Source organism: Carettochelys insculpta, chromosome 4 (genome assembly GCF_033958435.1).
Source record: "Carettochelys insculpta isolate YL-2023 chromosome 4, ASM3395843v1, whole genome shotgun sequence".
NCBI lineage: Eukaryota > Metazoa > Chordata > Testudines > Carettochelyidae > Carettochelys > Carettochelys insculpta.
The window spans coordinates 73,417,529-73,444,859 of record NC_134140.1 but is presented as its reverse complement, the minus strand read 5'-3'; the positions used below and the strand labels follow the sequence as shown (position 1 = coordinate 73,444,859).

Below are 27,331 nucleotides of genomic sequence, written 5' to 3'. Positions count from 1 at the left end.
GCCACTTTTGAAGAGTTGAAGGAACAGCCAGTTGGAATGATCCTTCAGTAAGTTACAACTGCTAGAAATTATCCAAAACAACGAGAAGTCTTGTGGCACCTTATAGTCTAACAGATTTTATGGAGCATAAGCTTTCATGGGCAAAGATTCATGGTGTCAGATGACTGTGGTGGAGATTCCAGAGATGCTAAGGCACAACTGGTGGTGGAGCTTTGTGACTTTGTTCTTACCCACAACTATTTCAGATCTTAGGACAATTTATACCTTCAAAACAGTGGCACCGCTACGGACACCCACATGGCCCCACAGGATGTCAACATTTTTATGGCTGACCTGAAACAATGCTTCCTCAGCTCTCATGCCCTAGTGCCCCTCCTCTACTTGTGCTACATTGATGGCATCATCATCATATGCACCTCTGGGAAGGAGGTTCCTGAAGAGTTCCACTGTGATTTCAACAGCTGCCATTCCAACATCAACCTCAGTGTGCACCAGTCCACACAAAAAAGATATCCTTCCTAGACACTACAATGCAAATAAGTGATGGTCACATGAACACTATCCTATACCAGAAACCCACAGATCACTATGCTTACCTACAGCTACACCATCACAGGACCTAACCACATCAACCACCCCATAAGGGGCTCATTCACCTGCACATCTACTAATGTAAAATATGCCAGCAATGCCCCTCTGCCATATACATTGGCCAGACTAGGCAGACTCTATGTAAAGGAATAAATGGACACAAATCAGACATTAGGACTCGTAACACACAAAAGCCTGTAGGAGAACACTTCAGTCTCCCTGGGCACTCAGTAACATTTAAAAGTAGCCGTCCTACAACAACAACAAAAAACTTCAAAAACAGACTTCAAAGAGAAACTGCAGAGCCACAATTCATTTGTAAATTTGACACTATCAAACAAGGATTGAACAGAGGCTGGGAATGGCTGGGCAATTACAAAAGCAGTTTTTCTTCTCTTGGTGTTCACACCTCCACATCAGCTGCTGGAAGTGGGCCACATCCTCTCTCACTGAACTGACCTCGTCATCTCTGGCCTTCCTCTTGATTGGTACTCCCTCCTTTTCATGAGCATGTATATTTAAGAGCTGCCACAGGAATCTCCACTATGTGCATCTTTCGAAGTGGGTCTTCGCCCACGAAAGCTTACGCTCCAAAAAATCTGTTAGTCTATAAGGTGCCAGAGGACTTCTCATTGTTTTTGTGGATACACACTAACACAGCTACAACCTCTGATAGAGAGACAGCCAGTGAAAGAAGATAATGTTTTCCATAGAGGGTGAGAGAACAACTGGCTAATTTCTCTCCCCCTCTCTCTCTCTCACACACACATACCTATCCATATAGCAACTGAGTGATGCAAATCATTTTCTCCCTCAGGTAAAGACACGATAGCAAGTGCAGCTCACTTTAACAGCACTCGTTTTTATTACTAATTTTCTTTTTGTTTATACCACTGAGCAGAAAGTACTTCTATTTTCAGAAGAGTCTACTTATTTTATTCTTAGCTCTCTGCTGTGTTCCCATTTGCTTTTTGGTGGAAATAAGAAACCCTCCAATTATTGATCCCAAAGGCAAAACTGTCTGCTGAAATCCTTAAGGGCTAGTTAGCCAACTACAGTGCAAAGGAAGAAGAGAATGTATTGGTCCTGCAGTCAGGAGGAAGAATTTTGTACATGGCACAAAAATTACCATAAAGAGGAAGAGGTGTCTTGGAATAATTTGGGCAGCCAAAAGATGCTCGACGAAATTTAGAAAAAAAAAAAAAGGTTTTATTCACTACCCAGAACTTACTCCCCATCCGCATCCAATCAATCACCAATAGGATAAACAGTAAGGCATGGGATGAGTGCTTATTGTCCATTCCAAACCAGACCATCCTTATTTCAAAGCATTAAAGTGAAACTTACCACACTGCAAATATCTCATACAAGGCTTGCACCACAGTGGAAAGAGCACTTACACAGGCTCTTTGCAATGGAATGGGATTTCAACTTAGAAGTCAAGCTGCCCTGAGTAACATCCATACAACCTTGAAATGTGTTAGACACGGAAAGAAGAACAGAATTTAGGATTAAATGCAGAAAAGTTAGAAAGAGTACAGTTCACAGAATCATTCTTGACTTTCACATTCATAAAATTTTTAAGGCCAGAAGGTACCATTAAAATTATCTAGTCTGACTTCCTACATAAAATGAAGTCATAGAGTTATACCCAAGAATTGATACATGATCTCAGAATACTTAGCTGAGCTTGAATACTAGCTCCCCTTCTAAAAGATACCTTTATTTGACAAGGATTTGAAGTGATAGAGAATCTACCACTACCCTTTGTGAAAGAATGAGCCTTTGCAGCTTGACCTAAAACAGCCTACACCTCTGCTAATTTGTCCATATTTGGAGGGGGTTGCAAGTGCTTTGGATGATAGGATCATAATTCAAAATGGTCTGGACAAACTGGAGAAATGGTCTGCAGTAAACAGGACGGAATTCAATAAGGACAAATGCAAAGTACTCCATTTAGGAAAGAAGGGTCAGCTCCTCACATACAAAATTGAAATCGTTACCTAGCAAGGAGTACTGTGGAAAGGGATATAAGGGTCATACTGGATAACAAGCTACATGAGTCACAACAGTGCAAGGGGAAAAAAATTGGGATACAGTAACAGCAGTGTTGTAAGGAGGACATGAGAAGGAATTCCTCCACTCTGTTCCATGCTGATTAGGCTTCAACTGGAATATTGCCTCCAGTTCAGGGCCTCCTGTTTCAGGAAAGATGAGGACAAAATGGAAAAAGCCCAGAGAAGAGCAACAAAAATGATTAAAGGACTAGAGAACATGACCTAGGACTGAAAGAATTAGGTTGGTTTAGTCTGGAAAAAGAGAAGACAGAGGAGACATAACAGCTTTCAAGTCCCTAAAAGGTTGTTACAAGGAAGAAAGAGAAAAATTGTTCTCCATAACTCCTGACAACAGGACAAGAAGCAATAGGCTTAAATGGCAGCAAGAGAGGTGTAGGTTGGACATCAGGAAAAAAGTTTCCTGCCAGGCTGGTTAATCATTTGAATAAGTTATCTAGGGATGTTGTGGGGTCAATCATTGGAGATTTTTAAGAGCAGGTTGAACAAACACCTGTCAGGGATGGTCTAGATGGTACTTGGTTTTGCCGTGGGTGCAGAGGACTGGACTTGATGACCTCTCGAGGTCCTTCCAGTTCTATGATTCTGTGTTTTTCCTTTCCTTATTTAAGGTTGATGGAAATAAATTAACACTAGTTAATTCTCAAACGGCCCCACCAACTCCAGCAGGGGCAAAAATGATTTCCAGAATATGTCATTTATATGACTGAAGTGTCTTCTTGCAAGAGAAAGAGGGACCTTGGTAAACAAACAAAGCAGGATCCTCAATGTATGTGAAACACACCATTGTTATTTTAACATACAAACAAGTGGCAAACTGAAATAGAAGTGTTCTTTCTCCTACAGTTAGGCCAGCTGACACTAATTCTGGGCCCTAGAACAGCACAATCAGTGGGCCCCCCCAGCCCCTTCCCTCAGACAGAGCCACAAGCCACCGCCCACTCTCGCCCAGGGAACCCCCTACCCCTGAGCACCACCCCTCAACCAGCGGACCCCTGGTCGGCCACAGCCCCATCTCCCACCTGCTTGGTTGTGCCCCTCTCACCCTCCTTCCCCTCTCTTCCACTCCTCCCAGCATTCCTATGCCCAGCTCAGCTCCTTATACCTTTGCCAGCCCCCAGCCCATCTCAGCCTCTATCCCCATGCCTCCCCAAGCCAACCTTTGCCCCCAGTGGTCCAGTGCCCCGCACTCTGCCCCTCTCTTACAGTCACCCCTGCCTATCTTTGCCTCATACCTTTTCTCTTTTCCCTTCCTAAGTTGGGTCCTCTGCCCCCAGCAATGCTTGCTCCCTACAGTCCCATGCCCAGCTCTACCCTAGAGCTTAGCTCCTTCCTTCTCTTCCCAGCCTGCCCCCTTCTCCACTGCCAGCCTAGCTCTCCACTCCCCACTCACTCACACAATTGTAATCTCTAGGTCCCCACACTCCCACACTGCAGTTCTGTTGATCCCAGCTATGGGGCTCCCTGCAGTACTAATATGCTACTACAGCAGTGCTAGTCAACCTTTTCCCTCGATTCGAGCTTTCCTGGATGGGGGCTTGTCAGAGTATATATACTGTAATAATGATGAAAACTGACTATTTTAAAGAAGCAAAAATAAATTAAAGGACAAACTGTTAGTCTTCTCTCTCAAATTATGGAATTCAGTTCTACAAGCTGAGGAACAATGAACGATCTACTAAATTTATCCTAATCTCTACCCTGAACAGTGGAAAACCACCATAAATTACTATTTTTCAAAAGTGGATAAGAAGTGTTCAAACATTATCTACTACGCTTTTATTGAAATTCTCTCGTCCAATTTTTCAGTTGAGATTCAGACTCTTGCTTAGACTCAGAACTCATATAACATTTTGCATTCCATGGCAAGACGGCCATAAAATAAGGCTTTCTGTATAAATATTTGAAGTTACCAAACCAAAATTCACAGTCCCTGAAAAGCATGCACTTAAAATTTGAGTTACCCTGACAGGACCATTTGATGAATTTGTTCTTTAGACTATTCTAAAATCAACATGAAGGGGCTGCACACTGAACTAAAATTCCTTTTAAAGATGTACAAATTCTCCTAAATAATCGTTGTGGTACTCACTCAACACCTTACAATAAGTTTTTTGTTTCTTTCTTCCTCCAGCCACATAGTTGTCTTTATTCCATATCTTGGGCCTTGATTTTGATAATTTTCTGCCTACTCCTTTCCACTCTTAAATCCACTCTTTGTTACAATTTTTGTCTCATCAGCTCTCATAGAGGCCTTTCTCCCTACAGTCTATTGGTTCTTGTTCGCTTTAATCTCCTGAGGCCTTTTTCCATCTTCTAAATCTTTCGTGCTCCCTTCTCTTCAAGCGATTCCTTTAAGTTTTCCTCTCAAAATTCTTCACCCAGTCTCTCATTTTAAATCTTGATCATCTCATTTCCCTACTGCTATTTCTTTTAATCTTTCTACCTCTGCTCATCTTCACTGACTGTTTCTTTTAAAAAGTTAATTTCCCCCCTCAATTCTAAAATAACTACCAGTTTTAGATTATCCTCTTTTCAGTTTTCATTGAGAAACACCATTTAGTTACTTTTTTCTGGTGAATGACAGGAAAAAAACCCCAGCAAACTATAAGAAGAGTACTGAGCATAGAGACAGCAGTATGAGTTCAGAGGACTATGTTTTCCAATAAAGCATATTCAGAAATGGCTGAATAATAGAGATGCACTAAAGAGGAGCGCTACTAAAAATTTGGTATCCAATGCATAGAATTAGATAATTCTAAGGCTGGAAGGGACCTCAGGAGGTCATCTAGACCAGCCCCCTGCCTAAAGCAGGACCAACCCCAACTATATCATCCCAGCCAGGACTATGTCAAGCCGGGACTTAAGAAACTCTAGGGATGAAGATTCCACCACCTGTCTAGGTAAAGCAATCCAGTGCTTCACCACCCTCCTGGTGAAATAGCTTTTCCTACTTTCCAACCTTGACCTCTCCCTCTGTAACTTCAAACCATTGCTCCTTGGTCTGCCTTCTGTCACTACTGACAGCAGCCTCTCTCCATCTTCTTTAAAGCTCCCCTTCGAGAAGTTGAAGGCTGCTATCAAATACCCCTCAGTCTTCCATTGTGCAAACTAAACAAGACCAAATTGCCCTTCATAGGTCATGTGCTCCAGCCCCTTAATCATTTTTGCTGCGCTCTGCTGAACCTGCTCCAATGCATCCATCTCCTTTCTATATGACCAGAACTGGATGCAATACTCCAGATGATGCCTCACCAGTGCTGAGTAGAGGGGAATAACTTCTCTAGATCTGCTGGAAATGCTTTTCCTAAGGCACCACAATATGTCATCAGTCTTTTTGGCTACAAGGGCACACTGTTGACTCATATCCAGCCTCTCATTGCCTGTAATCCCCAGGACCTTTTCTGCTGCACTGCTACTTAGCCAATCGATCCCCAGCCTGTAACAGTGCTTGGGATTCTTCCATCCCAAATGCAGGACTCTGCACTTCTCCTTGTTGAACCTCATCAAATGTCTTTTGGCCCAATCCTGCAATTTGGGTAGGTCAATCTGGACCGTATCCCTTTCCTCCAATGCATCTACCTGACCTCCTAGCTAAACACCAGAGCAGCAGAAAAGGCCCTGAGGATTACAATGTCATCTGCATATTTGCTGAGGATGCAATCCATGCCTTCATCCAGGTCATTAATAAAGATGTTGAACAGTACTGGCCCCAGAACCAATCCTTGGGACACTCCACTTGAAACCATCTACAGGAGACTTTTGTCAGTACTGCTGCAGACAATTATGTTTCCACAAAATTTATGTTATTAGACCCTCTCTTTCTCCCCCCATCTTTCTGGGATCCCTTGCACAAAGTAAGATCTCCCCTTGGACACCTATAATTGATGAGAGCAAAGGTGAGAAATTAGGCCAATCCAGGCAAGGAATAGTATTCCTCTTCCAGAACACACTCTTGGCAGTAGGTGCATATGTGGTCTGTCTCCATCAGCGCCATCAGCAGCAGCAGCAGCAGGCCGTGTCTACACGAGCCCCCAAACTTCGAAATGGCCACGCAAATGGCCATTTCGAAGTTTACTAATGAAGCGCTGAAATGCATATTCAGGACTTCATTAGCATGCGGGCGGCCGCAGCACTTCGAAATTGACGCGGCTTGCCGCCGCGCATCTTGTCCAGACAAGGCTCCTTTTCGAAAGGACCCCACCTACTTCGAAGCCCCCTTATTCCCATCAGCTCATGGGAATAAAGGGACTTCGAAGTAGGCAGGGTCCTTTCGAAAAGGAGCCCCGTCTGGACAAGACGCGTGGCGGCGAGGTGCGTCAATTTCGAAGCGCCGCGGCTGCCTGCATGCTAATGAAGTGCTGAATATGCATTTCAGCACTTCATTAGTAAACTTCAAAATGGCCATTTGCGTGGCCATTTCGAAGTTTGGGGCACGTGTAGATGTAGCTGCAATGTGGGCCATGAATGTCTGACTCTTTGGTTTTCTGATCTTCAAGTGTTGGGTTCAGTTCTTGAGCACAGGTCACCCAATCTTCCACCTGCCTCTCCCAGATGTCAGCGTCAATGTTGCACTTTACCAATGAATTCTGAAGAACGACTCTGTAGCACTTCCTTTGCCCACCACAAGATCTTTCCCTGGCCCTCAGCTGAGCATAGAGAATCTTTTTAGGCAAATGTATGTCAGGAATGCTGACCATCTGACCAGACCATCATAACTGCCAGTAGGCTATTGTTGCCTTGATGCTTCAAGAATCGGTCTCTACGAGGACTCTAATAGTCTGTTCTGTCATGTGATGCCCAATATTCTCCTCAAGTACCTTTGGTGGAATTTCTTCAGATCTTTTATAAGGTCTTTTATAAGGTCTATAGACAGTCAACGCTTCAGCTCCATATAGCAATGCTGGGATGCCTCCAGCATTGTAGACGTTAATCCTGGCCTGTATCTTGATATCACAGTCAACATCTCACCTCCCTAAACATCTGTAAATCGCACTGGAAAATCTGTGGTGGATTTCATCATTAATGTCTGTGTTACTGGACAGATTAGCTTTCCCTATCTCTGAAGCTATCGATATTTTCCAGCACTTGGTCCTCTCCCATGATGGTTGGTGCGGGTAATGGTATGGCAGGTTTTGGCTGAAAGAGAACTTTGTTTTTTTGTGTATTGAGAGTTGGTCTCAACCCGCAATAGGCTGCAACAAAAATGTTGACTATTACTTGGAGACCATCTTAAAAGGTAGCACAGACCTTGGTGTCATTGGCATACTGGAGTTCTTCCCCAATACTGTTTTGGTCTTGGACCTGAAATGGACAAGGCTAATCCATCCTGTAGGGTTTTTGAGTCCACTTGGGAGATCATCTGCAATAAACTGGAATATGGCTGCCAGAAAGATATTAAATAGCTTAGGTGCTATCACACTCCCTTGTTTGATTCTAATCCTTACATTAATTGGTTTAGTTGTATTGCCATTGAGTATCATGGGCTTCACAACATCATGTAAGAGGCACAGGATGTTGATGAATTTTGGTAGTAAGCCAAAGTGTCACAGGATCTTCCAGAGGGCCTTACAGTTGATGAGTGAAATCAAAAAAATGCCATATACAGAGGCTGGCACTGCTCCAACACTTACCTTTTATTAGGTGGGCAGAAAAGATTATATCAATTGTTCCTCACCCTGGTCATAAGCTCATTATTAAACCAATGAAGTATCAGCTGACATTCTATTTGAAGTTACTTGTGCAGCTTTATCAACTTAAATTCAGTTGCTTGTGGTCACCAAGCAGAATTTGGTGCATCAGTACTCAGAGTCTGCCTATAGCAGGAATGTTTTATCAGCATGGGTGTGGTATACCGGCAAAGCGTTCGTTATGTGTGTAATGTTGCCTAAATGGAAAAGTGACTGTCTATGCTAATATGGTCACCACGGTTACAAAAATGTGATAAATACAAAGTAGGCTGACGTACTGTTGGAAAAAGCTGCAATCTGATGGATATTTTTATATGTATAGACATTGTACATGGAATTATGACATTTTGCTGTTTGTAATTCAAACATGTTGTGGCTCTGAGACACGTCAACAAGTTAAGAAAGGAACTGTAACTAAGGGCATCTGTATGTTGTCCCCAAAGACTCCTCAAATGGCAAGTAGACAAAGACACAAACTAGAATTTACAATTCATGTGAAGGAAGGATGGTCAAGTACATATGCCAGGAAGCTGCCTGATGCATGACACAGCCAGGATTTTTCCAGCAAAAGGGGTCAAGAAACAAAAGGAGAGAACAAAGACCTTGGACCACCACTTTTCTACCCCACCTCTTCATGGGGAATTCTGACAGAAGTAGTACTGAACAAAAAGGACTGAGATCCCCACAGTTATTTGGGTAGCTTAGGAAGACTTATTTAGCGGCTTTAACATCCTTGATATTACTTCCGTTTTTATGCTCGGAGACAGCTGTCATGTACTTTAATCTGTTTCAGCCATTTAATAGCTAAGAAAAGAAATAAGCTAACATATCTTCAGTTCACATTTATTAAAGGACAAGCTAGAGTGCTGTTTTTTGGTGTAAGGTCCTGAGCATTTGTTGACCTAAGTAAGTAACCTGGAACAGGAAGAACCTAATGTGGATAGTCCGTGGCTTAATATTAAGCTAGTAGAGCAATATAGGAGCACGTATTAATTACTAGTGTGGTTATATCTGATTATAGAATAAACCAAGAATGTAAGAATGCCTGCCCTGTTTTTGTCAGTCTGACCTGGAACTGGCTGTCAGCTGTGATCCATCTGGAGGTATGATGACAGTGTGGAGGTAACCTATACCAGAGAAGCTGCTTTTTACTACTATGGGTTATTCTATCCATTATTTCCCAAGAAGATATCTGTGCTATAGACAGCACACACTGCCTAAGATAAGATCCATTGCCAACTGAAACTCAAAAATGCACTTGAGGATAGTTAGAGGTGTATCTCTTCAACTTACTATCCATAGCATATACCTACTCTTGAATGCCCACTAACTGCCAACATGGAATCTTGAGCTAGATTACTGTACAGGGATAGGATGCTTAGACAGTATGCTTCCAAACAATTGACATTCAGATACATAGGAAAAAAACCCTTAACCAAAACTCAGACATATTTGTCTGTTACCTATTTGCCAAAGCCCTTACCAGGCACTGAGCCAAGTACAGAATCAAAACAATTCTCGTTGTTTGGGTCCGCAGGAATACAGTGTGTTACTGGAAATAACCATTACATATTCATCATATTAATGTCCGGGAATCCTCCTTGGTATTGGTGTTTAAATGGCATCTGTGTGAAGCATGAACACTAAGATGAGAGCCTTTTAATCTAACTTCAGCAGAAAATTTAAAATATTCCCATTCTCTGAACTCCCCACACCTGACAGCTAGTGGCACCAATTCACATGTATCTTGAGGGGAGTGGGGCAGAGGGCTAAAGAAGAGAGGACCCCAGCTGAGCAGTGAGTCCTCTCTTACCCACAGATGGCACTGGAGTCACATTTCTAATGGCCTCCCTATCATACCACTGTACAGGAACTGAATCCCCTTACTTCAGGTCAGACCACAATTTGGCCCAGCTGCACTGGGTGTGGGCACAACTCGGCCAAGTTTTAGTGGCACTGCAACCTATGCACCAAAAGCACAACCCACTCACTTAAATTTGGCCTGGCAGCCATCTTGGTGTCAATTCTCTTCAACAGGTGGGATGATGCAATAGACTGCTCCAGCAGCACCTCTGCAGACTTAGCATAAGATACTGGGCAAAACCAACCTAATCACACCCTGCCCTTACCACTGAGGGCAATGGAATTTTCAGTAAATGCAAATCCTTAAAGTGGAGGGAATGTTTGCTTTCCCCAACTAGCACCACTGCTTCTAGCCATTTTCTTTATACTTTCAGTGAATTTGTAGCTCCGGATTAGCATTTTCGTAACAGAATGACAATAGTATGGCTAGGACTAAGGGACATGCAGAGCCAAGCAATAATTAACTACTCTTAATATGAATTATAACTCAATTCCCTCTCTAGAAAGAAATACTGTAATAGACTAAATTCATTCTTTAACATGGGCTGCTGAAAACCAGATAGAGATTTCAAACTACACATGATTCCATGAAGCTAATGTGCAGTCACATGTTGTTGCCGCCCCCAGTAGAAAACAGTAACTAGAAGAGTTTCACTTATGTTATACATGCTAACTACTTAATGTCTAAAGTTGAGATTGAACAGAAAGCCCTTTCTCTCCTCTGTTTGCTGCTTCTGGAAACATCTGAGGCTATTAGGTGAGCATTTCCGCTGAACTTAAAACATCATGGCTGTAGGAAAAGACCTTTGTTCAGAAGACTCTCTTTATGCTCCTTGTATTCATGGGACATATGCACAAAGGTGCACATGTACTTTGTGAATACCTTTACAGAGTTACAAAAAGCTATTCATTGGTTAGCCAATATTTTTGGCTTTTCTACCTTGTTCGCATTGGAAGACAAAAATTATACAGGCCAGATATTTCTGATGCAATTCTGTTGATTTATATAGGATGTATACAAAGTCTTGTTTTCCTGAACACAGAGCTACCAAACAAGAGCCAGTTTCTTATCTGGAAATCTAAGCCTGCTTTCCAGCCAGTCCTGTGTGCCCAAAAAGCACTCTGTTTCCGCTCCCTCTCAGGGCCACACTACCACACACACTCACCTGCAACCAAATCCATGCCCCAGTCCCAGAATTTGCAATCAGCCTCCAGGGAAACTGTTCAAGCGACCTGGGTGAGCTACTAAAGGCTTGCCATGCTGATCCATGCTTTGGACAGTAGCCTCTATTGTATAGTGGTAGCTGAAACAGAGGGCTGTAAGTTGCTCTTTCATTTAGCCTGAATGAAATAGAAGTATCATGCCCATCAGCTTCAGTGAAATCTACAACTGACCTCAGATTGAAGACTTTTTTAGCTGGCAGTCACCATCTTTCTCCATAAGCGATCATGAGCTCTGCAAGTGCAAAGCTTACCCAGTAAATGGCTGTAAAGTGAAGGGAAGAATCACTCCTGCAGTTCAACATTTTCTCACCTGCAAAGCATTCTGTCTGAGCTAGACATTTAAGGGATTGTTTTCATTTTTCAATTGCCAAAAAATTGTTTTTTAAAATGAAAACCCAAGTATATCCAGCAAAACTTCAGCTTTTTTTATTAAAAGTTTTAACCAACCGCCAGTTCTTAAACAAAAAATATTTCACTGGGGGGAAAAAAAGTTGACTTGCTCCAGTTCCAACCCTGCCTGTAGCTACTGATCCATCCATGCTCATTCCTCATAAGACCAGAGCCACACCCAACTTCACTACTGTCCTGAAATCCATTCCCACATCATAGCCAGGCACATCTCCCAACCAACCACTTTCCCCTCTTGCCTTTTCACTGCTGTACGCTCCACTTCCCTGACACCACCTTTCCAGTATATGTGCATAGGAACCTCACAACACTCAAGTAGCGTCTGCAAAAAGATGGGGTTGTAGGTGAAATACATCCTCATGAATTAGGTGGAGATTGACACTAGAAAGGGAGGATGAAACGGGATGAGATCAAGAAAGAACCTTAACCTGCCCACAGAAGCCTCCTCCCATTTTAGACTATCCCCAGTACCAAGAACAACCTCTCAGAACAATCACTGTTCATATATCAAATATAAGGCATAACTCCACAATTCACACTTCTTCATATCCTTACATCAGTCTCCCAGCACAATATTTTGCCTCAGATATATTTGGTACTTTCACCGCATTCTGTGAAATAGAAGGCAAAACATACTAATTAGAAGTGACATGTAAGTGTTATGTTATCACAGAGCTGGAATAGCTTAAGACAGTAAGAGCTATGAGCTTCAGCACTACTCAGCTCCCCTCTTATTTGTAGATAAACAAAATCTTCATTAAAATAGATCTAGGTACAAAATCCAGTCAGCATTTTAGAAGAGCTATTTTTTCCTCTTTGTTACCTGAAAAAAGAGAAATTGTTTTCGATGTGCCTTCAATCTGGAAACCTAAATTACAACCTGAACTCTAACTGCACAAAACAGCTAATTAGCTCTGCATTATTTAACAAAGTACATACCACGGTCAACTGTAGTTGTTTGGTATTAAGAGTCAAGTTTTCTACAAGGAAATGTCATTCTTTTAAGCAGTACATTATTGTAAGCTCAACTGTACTAGAGAGATTGCACTTAGATTCATGTATCACAGTGACATAAGGAAGAAAGCCAGTAAAGTTATTAGGCTTTCAGAGAACTGTTTAGACCCAAAAGTTGGTCTTCGCAATAGTTTATTACCCATTCTCCCACCATAGGATAAATTTTACCTTCCTCTTTCACAATTTAAACTGCTCTTAAAATTGTTTTGGTTTATTACTCTTTGGTGTTTTCCCCTTTTATCTCACCTATGGCTGTAAAGAGTCAGAGGTAATAAATGAGGAAGTGGCCATGTTTGTAGCTTGTACTCCTGAAAGAATAAATGTCAATCTAAATATAATTTATTTAGAGCATTTGTGCATCCTTCTGCCTGTGAGTCCATTTGTTCTAGAAATCTTCCTAAACCATAAGAGCTAGAGCCACCAAATTTGTTATGCAGCTTCCTCTTACCTTAATTTAAGCCAAGGGCTGAGTTGGTTATGTCAGGAAAGGGAATGTTTTCCAGGCCATGGAAAGGGAGGGTGCAAAGAAGAGGGATGCTATTCTGCAGAATGACCACTGGGGACAGCAAGCAAAAGGGACAGTTACACTGTTCTTAGGGGAGGGGAGTAGATGCACCTGTAGAAGAGGGACCACCTGAGGTCAGGGGTCTAAATGTCACCAGCCAGTGGACTGGGTACATGGCCCCCTTACTCCAAGAAGACTCAGCTGGGGCAGGAAGTCCCAAACCCAGCATTCTGCATCCCACAGGACCACCCTAGGAATTGGGAAGCAGAGCCCAGCCCCACCCAGGAGACATCCTACCCTAGGACCAAACTGCAGATCCAGTGGGGGAGGCAGGTGGAGGCTGAGGTTGGACCCCCCAGGCACCACCTCACCACCCCGCAAAGAGACTGCAGACTGGGAGGGGCCATTGGAGGCTGGGGCCATCCCCCAGAACTTCTCCCAGACCAGCTGTAGGCTGCAACAGAAGCCAGGTGGAGACCATGGCCCAAGCCTTGACCCCTTCTTGCCACAGACAGGCTGCAGGTGTGCGGGGAGGCAGCTGCTGGCCAGCTCCCCTCCCCCCCCACAGCCTCATCCTCCTTCCAGAGGATTGCAGGCTGGAGGGGGGCAGCTGCAAGCCCCTGGAGCCTCCCACCCCACAACCAGCTCCAGGTGGGGGGCAGCTGCAAATCACATATATTTCTCTTTTATTTAAAAAAAAAATCCATTACTTGATTTAAAAACCCAAACTACACAAGGCAAATCTGTTAGCATAAGAATAAAGGGGCATACAATAACAGAGAAAGCCAGAGTTCAGTGGTGTAACAAGGGTTATATATCTGATAGTAAGAGGACATCTACCATTTTGCTCAAGTGAGATCCAGAAATAAAATCATTAGCAATTACAGTGAGGTATATTGGCAAATTTGACAGGGCTAATCTGAATACATCTCCTCACTACCCACAAGGTGCTATAGCTTTCAGGCTCTGGCTTTAGTAAGCACCAGCTAATCAATCTCTCTCACACACCAGTAAGTGTGAATGTTAGAGACTTCGGACAAGTTGATTGATAGAAATCAACTTTTTCTCTCAAATCACTAGGGCCACTTTTGTTGCCAGAAAACACTTCTGTAGAAACTCCACAACCTTCCACAACTACCTATCACATTCTCAGCAGACGTGTGAAATCGTCCCCTGGGGCAGTTATGAATGCGGGGGAGCCTATCTCCATACAAGCAGCCATACAGACTCTCTTCCTTCATAACCCGCTTCTGCCACTTCGAAAGCCGAGCAAAAGCAAGGTCTGAAGTGTGCAGACAGGGGGCCCAGCCGTGACCCACACATCACAGAGGAGTAACAAAGAGGAAGCCGTGCTAGTCTATACACTATCAAAACAAAAAGTAGTCAAGTCGCACTTTAAAGACTAGCAAAATGGTTTATTAGGTGAGCTTTCGTGGGACAGACCCACTTCTTCAGACCATAGCCAGACCAGAACAGACTCAATATTTAAGGCACAGAGAACCAAAAACAGTAAGCAAGGAGGACAAATCAGAAAAAGAAAATCAAGGTGAGCAAATCAGAGAGAGAGTGGAGGGGTGGAGGGGAAGGTAAAGAATTAGATTGAGCCAAGTATGCAGACAGGCCCCTATAGTGACTCAGAAAGTTCCCATCACGATTTAAACCATGTGTTAATGTGCCGAATTTGAAGCTAAAAGCCAGCTCAGATGTTTCTCTTTCCAAAACGGTGCGATAATTCCTTTTCAGTAACACTCATACCTTGAGGTCATTGACAGAATGCCCCATTCCATTAAAATGTTGACCGACTGGTTTGTGGATCTGGAGTGTTTTGATGTCTGTTTTGTGACCATTGACCCTTTGTCTAAGGGAGTTAGAATCTGTCCAATATACAAAGCATCTGGGCATTGTTGGCACATGATGGCATATATGATGTTAGTAGAGGAGCATGAGAAAGTGCCCTTGATTCTGTGAGTAACCTGGTTAGGTCCAGTGATGGTATTTCCAGAGAAGATATGTGGACAAAGCTGGCAGTGGGCTTTGACGCAGGGCAAGGTTCCAGGACTGGTATTCCTGGGGTATAGACTGTGGCTGTTAGTGAGGATCCTCATGAGGTTGGGAGGTTGTCTGTAGGAGAGAACAGGCATGTCACCCAGGGCCTTCTGGAGTGTGGCATCCTGATTAAGGATACGTTGTAGGTCTTTAATAATTCGTTGCTGTGGTCTGAGTTGGGGGCTGTAGGTGATGACCAGTGGTTTTCTGTTCTTGGCCTTTTTGGGCCGATCTTGGAGTAGCTGGTCTCTGGGTATTCGTCTGGCCCTGTTGATTAGTTTTTCTACTTCTCCTGGTGGGTAATTCAGGTTTATGAATATTTGGTAAAGTTCTTGTAGTTTTTGGTCTCTGTCAGTTGGATCAGAGCAAATGCGATTGTACCTAAGAGCTTGATTGTAAACAATGGATCTAGTCACGTGTGCAGGATGGAAACTAGAAGGGTGTAAATAAGTATAGCAATCAGTAGGTTTTCGGTACAGTGTGGTACTCATCAGGCCATCCTTGATTAGTACTGTAGTGTCCAGGAAATGTATCCTGGATGTATCCTGTATGTGTGTTATTGAAAAGGAATTATTGCACTGTTTTGGAAAGAGAAACAGCTGAGCTGGCTTTTAGATTCAAATTTGGCACATTAACACATGGTTTAAATCGTGATGGGAACTTTCTGAGTCACTATAGGGGCTTGTCTGCATACTTGGCTCAATCTAATTCTTGACCTTCCCCCCCACCCCTCCACTCTCTGATTTGCTCACCTTGATTATCTTTTTCTGATTTGTCCTCTGTGCCTTCAATATTGAGTCTGTTCTGGTCTGGCTATGGTCTGAAGAAGTGGGTCTGTCCCACGAAAGCTCACCTAATAAACCATTTTGCTAGTCTTTAAAGTGCTATTTGACTGCTTTTTGTTATCACAGAGGAGCGTTACTACACAGAGGGCAAACGCATACAGCCCGAGGCCAGGTGGGGAAGAAGCTAAGAGTAAATCGCTACAAACCAGGGAGCCACATCGGCGGAGGCAACTGACAATCGGCTCCCACGCTTGCAGCCGCACCCCCGCCTCGCTTACCGGCCCGGAAGGCAGGAGGAGGAGCGCGGCGCGGCTGTGCAACCTGCAGCAGGCGAGCAGAGGGCGAAGGCGCGCCGCCGGGGGGCGTCTGACCGCCGCCGGGCTCGGTGGGGCCGCAGGGTTAGCAGGCGCTGGGACTGTGCAACCCACCCCGCCTCCCAGCGGCTTCGCCGCTCCCCAGAAGCCACGCGCGGGCGGAGGCAGGCACTGCGCCCCTGATTAGCCAGGCACGGGCGCGGACCCCGGATAACTCCCCCCGCCCCCAGCACCCCTTTGCACGGGAGAGCCCGGGGCACCCGCCCCGCCCCAGCGCAGCTCGCCCTCAGCGCCGGGGAACAGCTGTCACTCCCGCCACGCGCTGGTTTGCTCCCGGGGATTCCCCACGCCCCAGGGAACCGATCGCTCATTAGGGCCCCGGCGCTAAACATCTTCCCCGGCTCTGGGAGCGGCTGGTGGCCGGCCGGGTGCCCGAGTGTGTGCATTCGCCTCTCGCCTCCCGGGGCAACTGCAGCCGCGCAGAATCACTCACCCGCGGGGGCTAAGTTTCTCAGCGGGCGGCCCGCCCAAGTGGTGGCGCAGGCGGTACGCCGAGGCTCTGGCGCCTTCCCATCCTTCGGCCAGCTGCTTGCCAGGCGCTCCTCCCGAGCTCGCCGAGTGGGCAGGCAGCCCGGCTGCGCCTCTCCCCCGCCCCTCGCCGCGGCCCCCTTGCTGTACCGGCTCTCGCACGGCTCCCATGATGTCATGCGGCAGAGATCTGCCATGCTCCAAGGCTGGAATAATCCACAGCCGGAGCAGTTAGCGCGGCAGCCGTCCGCGGCCAATGTCACACGCTGGCAGGGCAGCTGGAGGCGGCCAAAGTTGCTGAGAGGGCCAAGGGGATAGAGGTGGGCTGCCAACACAGCAGGACTTGCATTTCAAAGGACCGATCGCCTTTCTGCAAGCCCCACGCCCCCTCTCCTGCCGGGGGCTGCAGTCGCCGAGCTGGTGCCTGGCCCAGCTCAGGACACGTAAATAAAGCAGCTTCGTCGTAACCCCACGCTCTCACTAGTGGCAAAGTTTTCAGTAGTTACAGGTTGAAACAGGAGTTTGGTAAAGATGCTCATTGGAACCAGCACAAGTGGTATGTTTTTATATATGAACAAGCACTAACAAATTGGGGTGTTATTGCACATTAGAGAATTTTTTATAGCATCCTAGATCAAGCCATACCACACATTAAGCTTTTTCCTCTCTCTGTGAGCATATTAGAATCTCAGCTGTTGTGTGTTGTTACCTACACCCTCTCTCCTCCAATGGGCACTTGGGAGGCATAACACAAGTTGATTTTTAAAAGTTCTTCAGAATATTTTTGAAGGAAAAATGGCTTCTTAGCCAACATCATTTTTTTAAATGGAAAACAAAATTATACTACTTTTTGCCTAAGTTTCCAGGTTTGGGTTTTGTTTCTCTGCTTTTGTTTGTTCTAGACAGTTTTTAACACAACAACAGATGCTCAAAATCCAAAACACTTCAGCTGAAAATAGTCATGGAAAACCACTTTTTGGAAGGATTCAGTTTCATTTTTATGAAAAAACTGAAGGTGTTTCATGAAGATTAAATTATTTTGACGAGAAAAGGTGAGAAAATTTGTTCTAATTAATCTTTTCATATAGGACAAGCAATAATGGGCTTAAATTGCAGCAAGTGAAGTTTAGACTGGACATTAGAAAAGCCTTCCTAATTCCATTAGTTAGACACTGAAATAAATTGCCTGGGGAGAATATAGGAACAGACATACTAGGTCAGACTAAAGGTCCATTTAGCCCAGTACCTGGTCCTCCAGCCAGTGCCAATTGCCCCACAGGTAATGAACAGAACAGGTAGTCATCCCATGATCCATCCCCTGCCTATCCTGTTTAATAGCCCTTGATGCACCCATCCTCCATGAATTTATCTGGCTCTTTAGTTGAACATTTTTATGGTCTCCAACTTCACAACACCCTGTAACAAGGAATCCCGTAAGTTAATTGTGCATTATGTCAAGAAATACTTCCTTTGTTTGTTTTAAACTTGCTACCTATTAATTTCATTTGGTGGCCTCTAAATCTTGTTTTATAGGAAGGAGTGAATAATTCTTTATTCACTGGCATGATTTTAGAGACCTTTATCATATCCTTCCCCTCACCCCACACACACACCTTAGTCATGTCTTTTCTGAGCTGAAAGCCCCTTTCTTATTTATCTTTCCTCGTATGACAGCCATGTTATACCCCATTCATGTTGCCTTTTTCTGAACTTTTTCCACTGCCAAAATATCTTGTTTGAGATCACATCTGCACAGAATATTCAAAATGTGGATTTATAAAGAGGCAGTAAGATATTGTGTAAGTATGTGTGCCTTTCTTAAAGACGCCCAGCATTCTGGTTGCTTTTTTTGACTGCCACTGCACTTGGAGTGGATGTTTTTAGAGACCTATCCACAATGACTGCAAGACCTCTCTCTTCAGTGGTAACAGCTAACAGATCCCACCCCCGCCATTTCAAATGTATAGTTGGGATTAAGTTTTTCAATATGCATTCCTTTGCATTTATTAACTAACATTTATCTGTAATTTTGTTGCCCAGTCCCCCAGTATTGTGAAATCCTTTTGAAGATCTTCACAGTTTGCTTTGGACTTTACTGTCTTGAGCAGTTTTGTGTTATCTGTACTTTTTTCCATCTCACTATTTACCCCTTTCTCCTGATCATCTATTAAAGAGTTGAATAGTGCTGGTCCCAGGAGAGACCTGGGGGGGATTCTATTTACTTTTCTCCATTCTGAAAACTGACCATTTATTGCTACCTTTTGTTTCCTGTCTTTCAACCAGTTATGAATCCATGAAAGGACCTTCCCTCTTATCCCATGACAGTTTAGTTTGTTTAAGAGCCTTTGGTGAAATATCTTGTCAGAGGCTTTCTGGAAATCTAAGTACACTGTATCTACTGCATCTCCCTTGTCTACAAGCTTGTTGACCCCCTGAAAGAATTCCAATAGAAAGGCGAACATGATTATTTTTTTGGTGGGGATGGAAGTCAACTTGTTTTCTGTAAAGAAAAATCATGTTTCCCCAGTGTGTCTGCCAGACTGTGATCTCTCTACCACGGGAGATTTTTAAGAGTAAGTTAAACAAACATCTCAGGGATGGCCTAGGTAATATTTACTTTAGCCTCCAGTGCAGAGTATTGGACTAGATGACCTCTCACGGTCACTTCCAGACTTACGCTTATATGATTTTAAGACTTTTGAAGTCACTTTAAAAAATTGTTTGTAAATAAATACATTTTCATTCAATCTCAAACTGTATTCTGGATATTTTCCTGGTTTTGATGCAAAATGGCCATACTTTGACCTGAAAATAATAATTTAGAATGGGAATACAAAAACCAAGCTCAATTACTGCTGCTGTGATATACTATGCTAGTTGTTTTATGTGGCTGAATATACAATAGCTGAATAGAAACCCCACTGTAGTTTTGCAAAGAAGTGAACTACCACATTGTCTTATTATCATTGACACATTAGATCTCTAACATCTTTCTATTTAAAAGTTTTTTGGATACCACGTCAGGAAACACTGTATTATATTTTATCATATACTCATGTGATGGCAATCCTGAACCTTGATATACAGCGGCATCATTCTGAAGTGTTTATTCGCTTTAGCTAGTATCGTCACCATCACTGACGTTAGTGAAGTGTTACAAGCCTCATTAATTCAGTACTATTTCATTTCAATAGGTACATATAGTGACAAGACTCAAGTTCCATAGGGCAGAAAATACAAGAAACAGCAGACAGCTGCTATCAAGTGAATGGAACAAAGACCCATTCTCAGACAGTTAGAGACATAAAACAAGCAAGACAAGATGACACTTAGAGAGATATAATAAAAATAGCATGAAACTATTATTTCAGGTAAAAAGCAGCTTTTTAATAAAACCTGTTCGCTTTAGTGTCTTATGATGAATGCCTCAGTTATATTATGAGCTTTGGTTAAGCTGTCAAGCCTAATAATTTTTTTTATAATCACCTTAAAAAGGTTTCAGCTGATCTCTCTCAGAGACCCCTTGAATTTCATCATTGCAGTAAATTGCGACTACATAATTCAGCTATAAAGATGCTTCTTTAATGAAGAAAGGTTACGTGTCTGAACCTGTTATGCACTAAGTGCTTCCAAATCCCAATTACTTGGGGATCGAGGGCACCTTCCATTTCTCAGATGATGCTCAGCAGTGCACAGGATCACACTCTTGTCTACACCTGAGAATTTATACAAAATTCTTACCAATGTTAAGATCAGACCAGATTATATAGAAATAGAGTAACAACTAATAGATACAACCCCCATAATAAAAGGTTATTAAAATGGTTTAAAACTAAGAAAGGGGTAATTAAAAACACAAAAGAGCAAAAATTCCAAAATACAAAGCCTGCATGCTGTCAAGGACTAACCCCTCATACAACCTCCCTGTAACCAATGGTATTTATGAAGATAACACCTCACAAACTAAAATTCCACACTTGATAGTGCTTCCCTCCTGTCTTTGGGGGTGGGGATTTACAGTTTCACAGAAAACATTACTTATAGCTGTGTCTCAGATTATAAAACATGATTAATGCGTGCAGCAACTCAAGCATTTCATCAAATCTAAACCCTAAACCTTTTTATAAATCTTATACCTATTGTATCAATACTAATGCACAGGTGAGCCTGAGAGGTTTTCAGCTATGCATTCATCAACATTCAGTTGAAGCCTAGGGATGGACTGGCACCTACTCTGCCAGTGCTGTTGACTCTTCTACCCCTCCACACACACTTCCAAAAGGGTGGGGAAAAAAATCACCATCTTCAAATCACATTCACACACGAGACAGGAACAGGAATTACAAAATTGCCTTTAAAAAAAAGTGGGTATGCATATGCACAGAATAATTCCCATTGTTCACATTCTCCTCCTTGCCACCCCCTCCACTCCCCACTTCACTGAGGCAATAGACCCACTTTGGTCAATAACTAAATGGGAATGTACCCTAGGCCATGCAACTCTCAGTCCACTTACAGGGCTGTCATCACAGCATCAGAGGATCTCACTGTCATTGAGGGATTTCAGCCTCACAAAATGCACATGAAGTAGGTCACTATTAATCCCACTTTATAGCTTGAGAAACAAGGCACATAAAGAGAAGCTTGTTGAAGGCCACAGTGGCAGTTTGTGCCTGAGCTTGGAACTAAACCTATAGATACCCACTAGAGCATCCTTTCTACCCATGATCATGGGGTAGGAGTTTGCTTCTCTGACACCAAATTACCTAGATGTTGCTTAAAAGAGGGTGGGGATTAGGAATTGGGGCCTTACCCCCCACAAAAAAAAACACAAAACAGGAAAAAGATAGTTTTCCACAACATCATTTTCAAGGAAGCCATTCTTTCAATTTCTGCTTATCCAATCTACAACATTTGCCATGTTCAAAACAAACAATAGCTCTACTGAAGCATGGGATAGGGACACACTGTGCTGTTTATAGCATCTATTTTTGTAAACTTTGTGTAAGTAGGGCTTCTGGGTTTTTTCTAAGCCACCACAGTAAAAGATCCACTGCCAAGACATTGGTGCTTTGATCTGATATGAAATAAAGCAAGAAAAGACTAAGGGTCTGCAGGTATCTGACTTAAAGAAAATATTTGCTGTACATTTCACTTTAAGATTTGTTTTGAAGAGCAGCAAGTTGCTTCTCCCATTAAAACAGAGCCCCTCTTTTTCATACTTAGTTGCTTGTGTGAAGATATCCTACAGTGGCAGTGTTTCTACATCAGAAATAAATACACAAAAGTAGTTTGGGGATGAATGCACTGTTAAAAACCAGTCAGAGAATGATTCCCTCAAAATTTTACAACAGGAGGCTTAATTAAGTTAAAGTTACTTCACATTAGGTCTGCAAGCAGGTTAACTCAGATTTACATGGCTTTCTGTTCGGCACCTGTTCCAAGGGCATGACAATGGCTTCCAGTAAAAATGAGTGGTTTAGGTTATTATTCACATTAGCGACAATTCATGGAATACACCTGCACGCTGAACTGATTATGCTCTGTGTGTATTACATATGCAACTCTCATGTTGTTTCTGCTGTTTATTCACTGTCTTCAATCCCCCTACAGAATGCTGTACCAAGTGTTTTAGTCTTTCTTCAAATTTCATAGCCCTGTGTTGCATAGGTAGCTTAACACAACAATGCATGGAGGAAGAAGGGTTATTTGAAGATATGCACAGCCCTATGCTGGTTTTCTTGCAAATCATCTTCCAGCCTGGGACAGAATGTCTCCCTTTGTGCAAGTCTATGCTCAGTACAGTACATAGCATCACTCAAGTTATGAAGACTTATGTTTCCTGATGAAGTTGTAGTCAAAGCAGACAATGTGGCAATACATAGGATATTTTAGTCAGCGTATGCAAGATTCTGAGTCAATAAGTCAAGTATGTACTTTCTTTTGTTGTAGGTTCTATTTCAAGTCACAGCTAGTCTTGTCCTCTCAAATACAGATGAAAAAGACAATGCTCACTTTCAAAATAAAGCTAAGACAAATGGAGGCAAATATTTAGCAAGTTTTTAATTTGGGGGCCAGACTGTGACAAATTCACCTCATTGATTTAGGAGAGATTAGCTGTGAGAGCAACTAATTACCACCCTGTGTGCTAGAAAGGTACTGCCTTAAATTATGGGTCAAAACCTGAGTGACTCAGATGAGCTTTGGATATTGCCAATGGGAAAGAAGGAAATTAATCTTTTCCTTTTCACACCAAGTATGAAAAAGCAAGTGTCTCCCCAAAGCCCAATGGTTGGCATTGGCTTTAGGAGATCAGCTACCAAAGTGATGTGCATCAACTATGTTGCCTAGACCGGATTCCCAGAAATCTTGAGCTGATGTAATCGGTTTAAAGCACAACCCTCCCCACCAAGCACCAGTAGAATATTTGCAGCATTGCTTTACTGGACTTCTGATATCTCCCCTCACTACAACCAAAGCCAGGTTACCACCTAAAACTATTACAAAGCCACCTGACATATGAAAAGTTGTCCTCAATCAAGTAACAGGATTAAGTTCACATGCTAACAGTTATTGCTTGAAATTACGAAGAGCAATTCCTATTACTTGAGTGACCAGGACATTCGTACCTCACAGCCTGCAAGAAGGCTAACTTCTGTACATTAAAAAGGTCATAAGTATTATGCTGAAACCCAATGCTCAATCAATGCATCTACTGCAGAGAAATTTTGAAGGCTGCTCAGTTCAATATCAAATCATAAGAACATAAGAACATAAGAATGGCCATACTGGGTCAGACCAAAGGTCCATCCAGCTCAGCATCCCATCTGCCGACGGTGGCCAATGCCAGGTGCCCCAGAGAAGGAGAACAGAAGACAATGATCAAGTGATTTATCTCCTGCCATCCATCTCCTGCCCTTGTACTGAAGGCTAGGGCACCATACTTTATCCCTGGCTAATAGCCATTTATGGACCTAACCTGCAAACATTTATCAAGCTCTTTTTTAAACCCTAATAGAGTCCTGGCCTTCACAGCCTCCTCGGGCAAGGAGTTCCACAGGTTGACTGTGCGCTGTGTGAAGAAAAATTTCCTTTTATTAGTTTTGAACCTACTACCCATCAATTTCATTTGGTGTCCCCTAGTTCTTGTATTATGGGAAAAGGTAAATAATTTTTCTATATTCACTTTCTCCACACCATTCATGATTTTATATACCTCTATCATATTGCCCCTCAATCGCCTCTTTTCCAGACTGAAAAGTCCCAGTCTCTCTAGCCTCTCTCCATATGGGACCCGTTCCAAGCCCCTAATCATCTTAGTCGCCCTTTTCTGAACCTTTTCTAATGCCAGTATATCTTTTTTGAGGTGAGGAGACCACATCTGCACGCAGTACTCAAGCTGTGGGCGTACCATAGTTTTATATAGGGGAAGTATGATATCTTTTGTCTTATTATCGATCCCTTTTTTAATAATTCCTAGCATCCTATTTGCTTTACTAACTGCCGCTGCACACTGCGTGGATGTCTTCAGAGAGCTATCCACTATAACTCCAAGATCCCTTTCCTGATCTGTCGTAGCTAAATTTGACCCCATCATGTAGTACGTGTAATTTGGGTTATTTTTTCCAACATGCATTACCTTACACTTACCCACATTAAATTTCATTTGCCATTTTGCTGCCCAATCACTCAGTTTGCTGAGATCTTTTTGTAGTTCTTCACAATCCCTTTTGGTTTTGACTGTCCTGAACAACTTGGTGTCATCTGCAAACTTTGCCACCTCACTGCTTACCTCATTTTCTAGATCATTGATGAACAAGTTGAACAGGATCGGTCCCAGGACTGACCCCTGGGGAACACCACTAGTTACCCCGCTCCATTGTGAAAATTTACCATTTATTCCCACCCTTTGTTTTCTTTTAACCAATTCCTGATCCATGAAAGGATCTTTCCTCCTATCCCATGACCACCTAATTTACATAAAAGCCTTTGGTGTGGGACCGTGTCAAAGGCTTTCTGGAAATCTAGGTATATTATGTCCACTGGGTGCCCCTTGTCCGCATGTTTATTAACCCCTTCAAAGAATTCTAATAGATTAGTTAGACACGACTTCCCTCTGCAGAAACCATGCTGACTTTTGCCCAACAATTCGTGCTCTTCTACGTGCCTTGCAATTTTATTCTTTACTAGTGTTTCTACTAATTTGCCTGGTACTGATGTTAAACTTATCGGTCTATAATTGCCAGGGTCTCCTCTAGAGCCTTTTTTAAATATTGGCATTATATTGGCCATCTTCCAGTCAGAAAGCATCAGCACAAGGCTTGCACGGCTCTTTGTAAAAGTGTCATACGCTGGTAAAGTTCAAATCTAAAGCTGTGTCTACACGTGCATGCTACTTCGAAGTAGCGGCACTAACTTCGAAATAGCGCCCATCGTGGCTACACGCGTCGGGCGCTATTTCGAAGTTAACTTCGACGTTAGGCGGCAAGACGTCGAAGTCGCTAACCTCATGAGGGGATTGGAATAGCGCCCTACTTCGACGTTCAACGTCGAAGTAGGGACCGTGTAGATGATCCGCGTCCCACAACGTCGAAATTGTGGGGTCCTCCATGGCAGCCATCAGCTGGGGGGTTGAGAGACGCTGTCTCTCCAGCCCGTGCAGGGCTCTATGGTCACCGTGTGCAGCAGCCCTTAGCCCAGGGCTTCTGGCTGCTGCTGCTGCAGCGGGGGATTCATGCTGCATGCACAGGGTCTGCAAGTCGTTGTCAGCTCTGTGGATCTTGTGGTGTTTAGTGCAAGTGTGTCTGGGAGGGGCCCTTTAAGGGAGCAGCTGGCTGTTGAGTCCGCCGTGTGACCCTGTCTGCAGCTGTGCCTGGCACCCTTATTTCGATGTGTGCTACTGTGGCGTGTAGACATTCCCTCGCTGCGCCTATTTCGATGTGGTGCTGCGCAACGTCGATGTTGAACATCGACGTTGCCAGCCCTGGAGGATGTGTAGACGTTATTCATCGAAATAGCCTATTTCGATGTTGCCACATCGAAATAGGCTACTTCGATGTAGGCTTCACGTGTAGACGTAGCCTAACTGACCTGAGAACTACATAACAACATACTATAGCTGAAAGTACACATTCCGGCTTTTCCTTCAAGTAGTCTGTTACAGAAAATTTAGTTAATGTGTACACTATTATGAAGACAGAATGAGATCTCATGAGAAATTAAGAATTTCTCTCACATGCATGGCAAGATTGTAACATTGTAGTGAAGTCACTTAAAGCTGGCAGATAGAAATTGCCTTAAAAAAACAAGAATTCCAGGGGGGATGCAGTTTATTTTATTTTTTATTTATTTTGTTGTGCTTTGGAATAAAAGCTTTTGCTTCAAAAATAAAAACAGTGAAACATCCACTCCAGTGGTCTGGGTGCTCATCTGAGGTGTGACAGACCCTGCTCCTCCTCACGCATTGGCTACTCTGGGGTGGAAGCTGTTTCTTCTTCTTCTTCTTCTTCACTATCACAGGCTTTTTCAAAAATGCCCTTTGATTGAAACCAAAACAATTCACAGGAACATATGTTCCAATTAATGTTTTATTTCAGTCATCCCTAACAGACATTTTAGTTAGGATATACACTCAGCCCACATTTAATGAGTACTTTACTTATGAGTACTCGCTAATATGAGGAACATATATACCTATCTTTATTCACTGTGGCCATGTCTACACTAGCCCCAAACTTCGAAACGGCCACGCAAATGGCCATTTTGAAGTGCACGAATGAAGCGCTGAAATGTATATTCAGCGCTTCATTAGCATGCGGGCGGCCGCGACACTTCGAAATTGACGTGCCTCGCCACAGCGCGGCTTGTCCTGACGGGGCTCCTTTTCGAAAGGACCCCGCCTACTTCAAAGTCCCCTTATTCCCATGAGCTGATGGGAATAAGGGGACTTTGAAGTACGTGGGGTCCTTTTGAAAAGAAACCCCATTGGGACAAGCCGCGCGGCGGCGAGGCACGTCAATTTTGAAGTGTCGAGGCCGCCCGCATGCTAATGAAGCGCTGAATATGCATTTCAGCGCTTCATTCGTAAACTTCAAAATGGCCATTTGCGTGGCCGTTTCGAAGTTTGGGGCTAGTGTAGACGTAGCCTATGAGTGAACTTCCCCCACTTATATAAGTGGTGTCCCTGGCTGCGGGGGGCAGGCAGAACTGCAGCCCTGCGGCTGGCTCATTTGAGTCATGCAGGGGTTGCAGGAACAACCCTTGGGTAACGCCAGGGTTTACTGTATTA

General features: G+C 43.4%; 2 protein-coding genes across 5 annotated transcripts in view; both read right to left on the bottom strand.

Annotated features, from left to right (window-relative positions):
- MARCHF1 (membrane associated ring-CH-type finger 1) overlaps positions 1-17,144 on the bottom strand; it is a 553,572-nt gene extending 536,428 nt beyond the window's left edge. The window contains exon 1 of one of the 4 annotated variants that reach the window (XM_074993075.1): positions 17,009-17,144. The gene's annotated coding sequence lies outside the window, so the exon portion shown is untranslated. The remainder of the gene's footprint in view (positions 1-17,008) is intronic. The other 3 variants (XM_074993077.1, XM_074993076.1, XM_074993078.1) reach the window with 3 other exon arrangements.
- The window catches only part of LOC142012915 (uncharacterized), an 86,669-nt gene continuing 75,813 nt past the window's right edge, over positions 16,476-27,331 (bottom strand). Inside the window, exons 3-4 of the mRNA XM_074993964.1 lie at positions 17,009-17,249; positions 16,476-16,522 (exon numbers count right to left, since the gene is read on the bottom strand). Coding sequence (XP_074850065.1) covers positions 16,476-16,522; positions 17,009-17,249 — 288 coding nt within the window. The remainder of the gene's footprint in view (positions 16,523-17,008; positions 17,250-27,331) is intronic.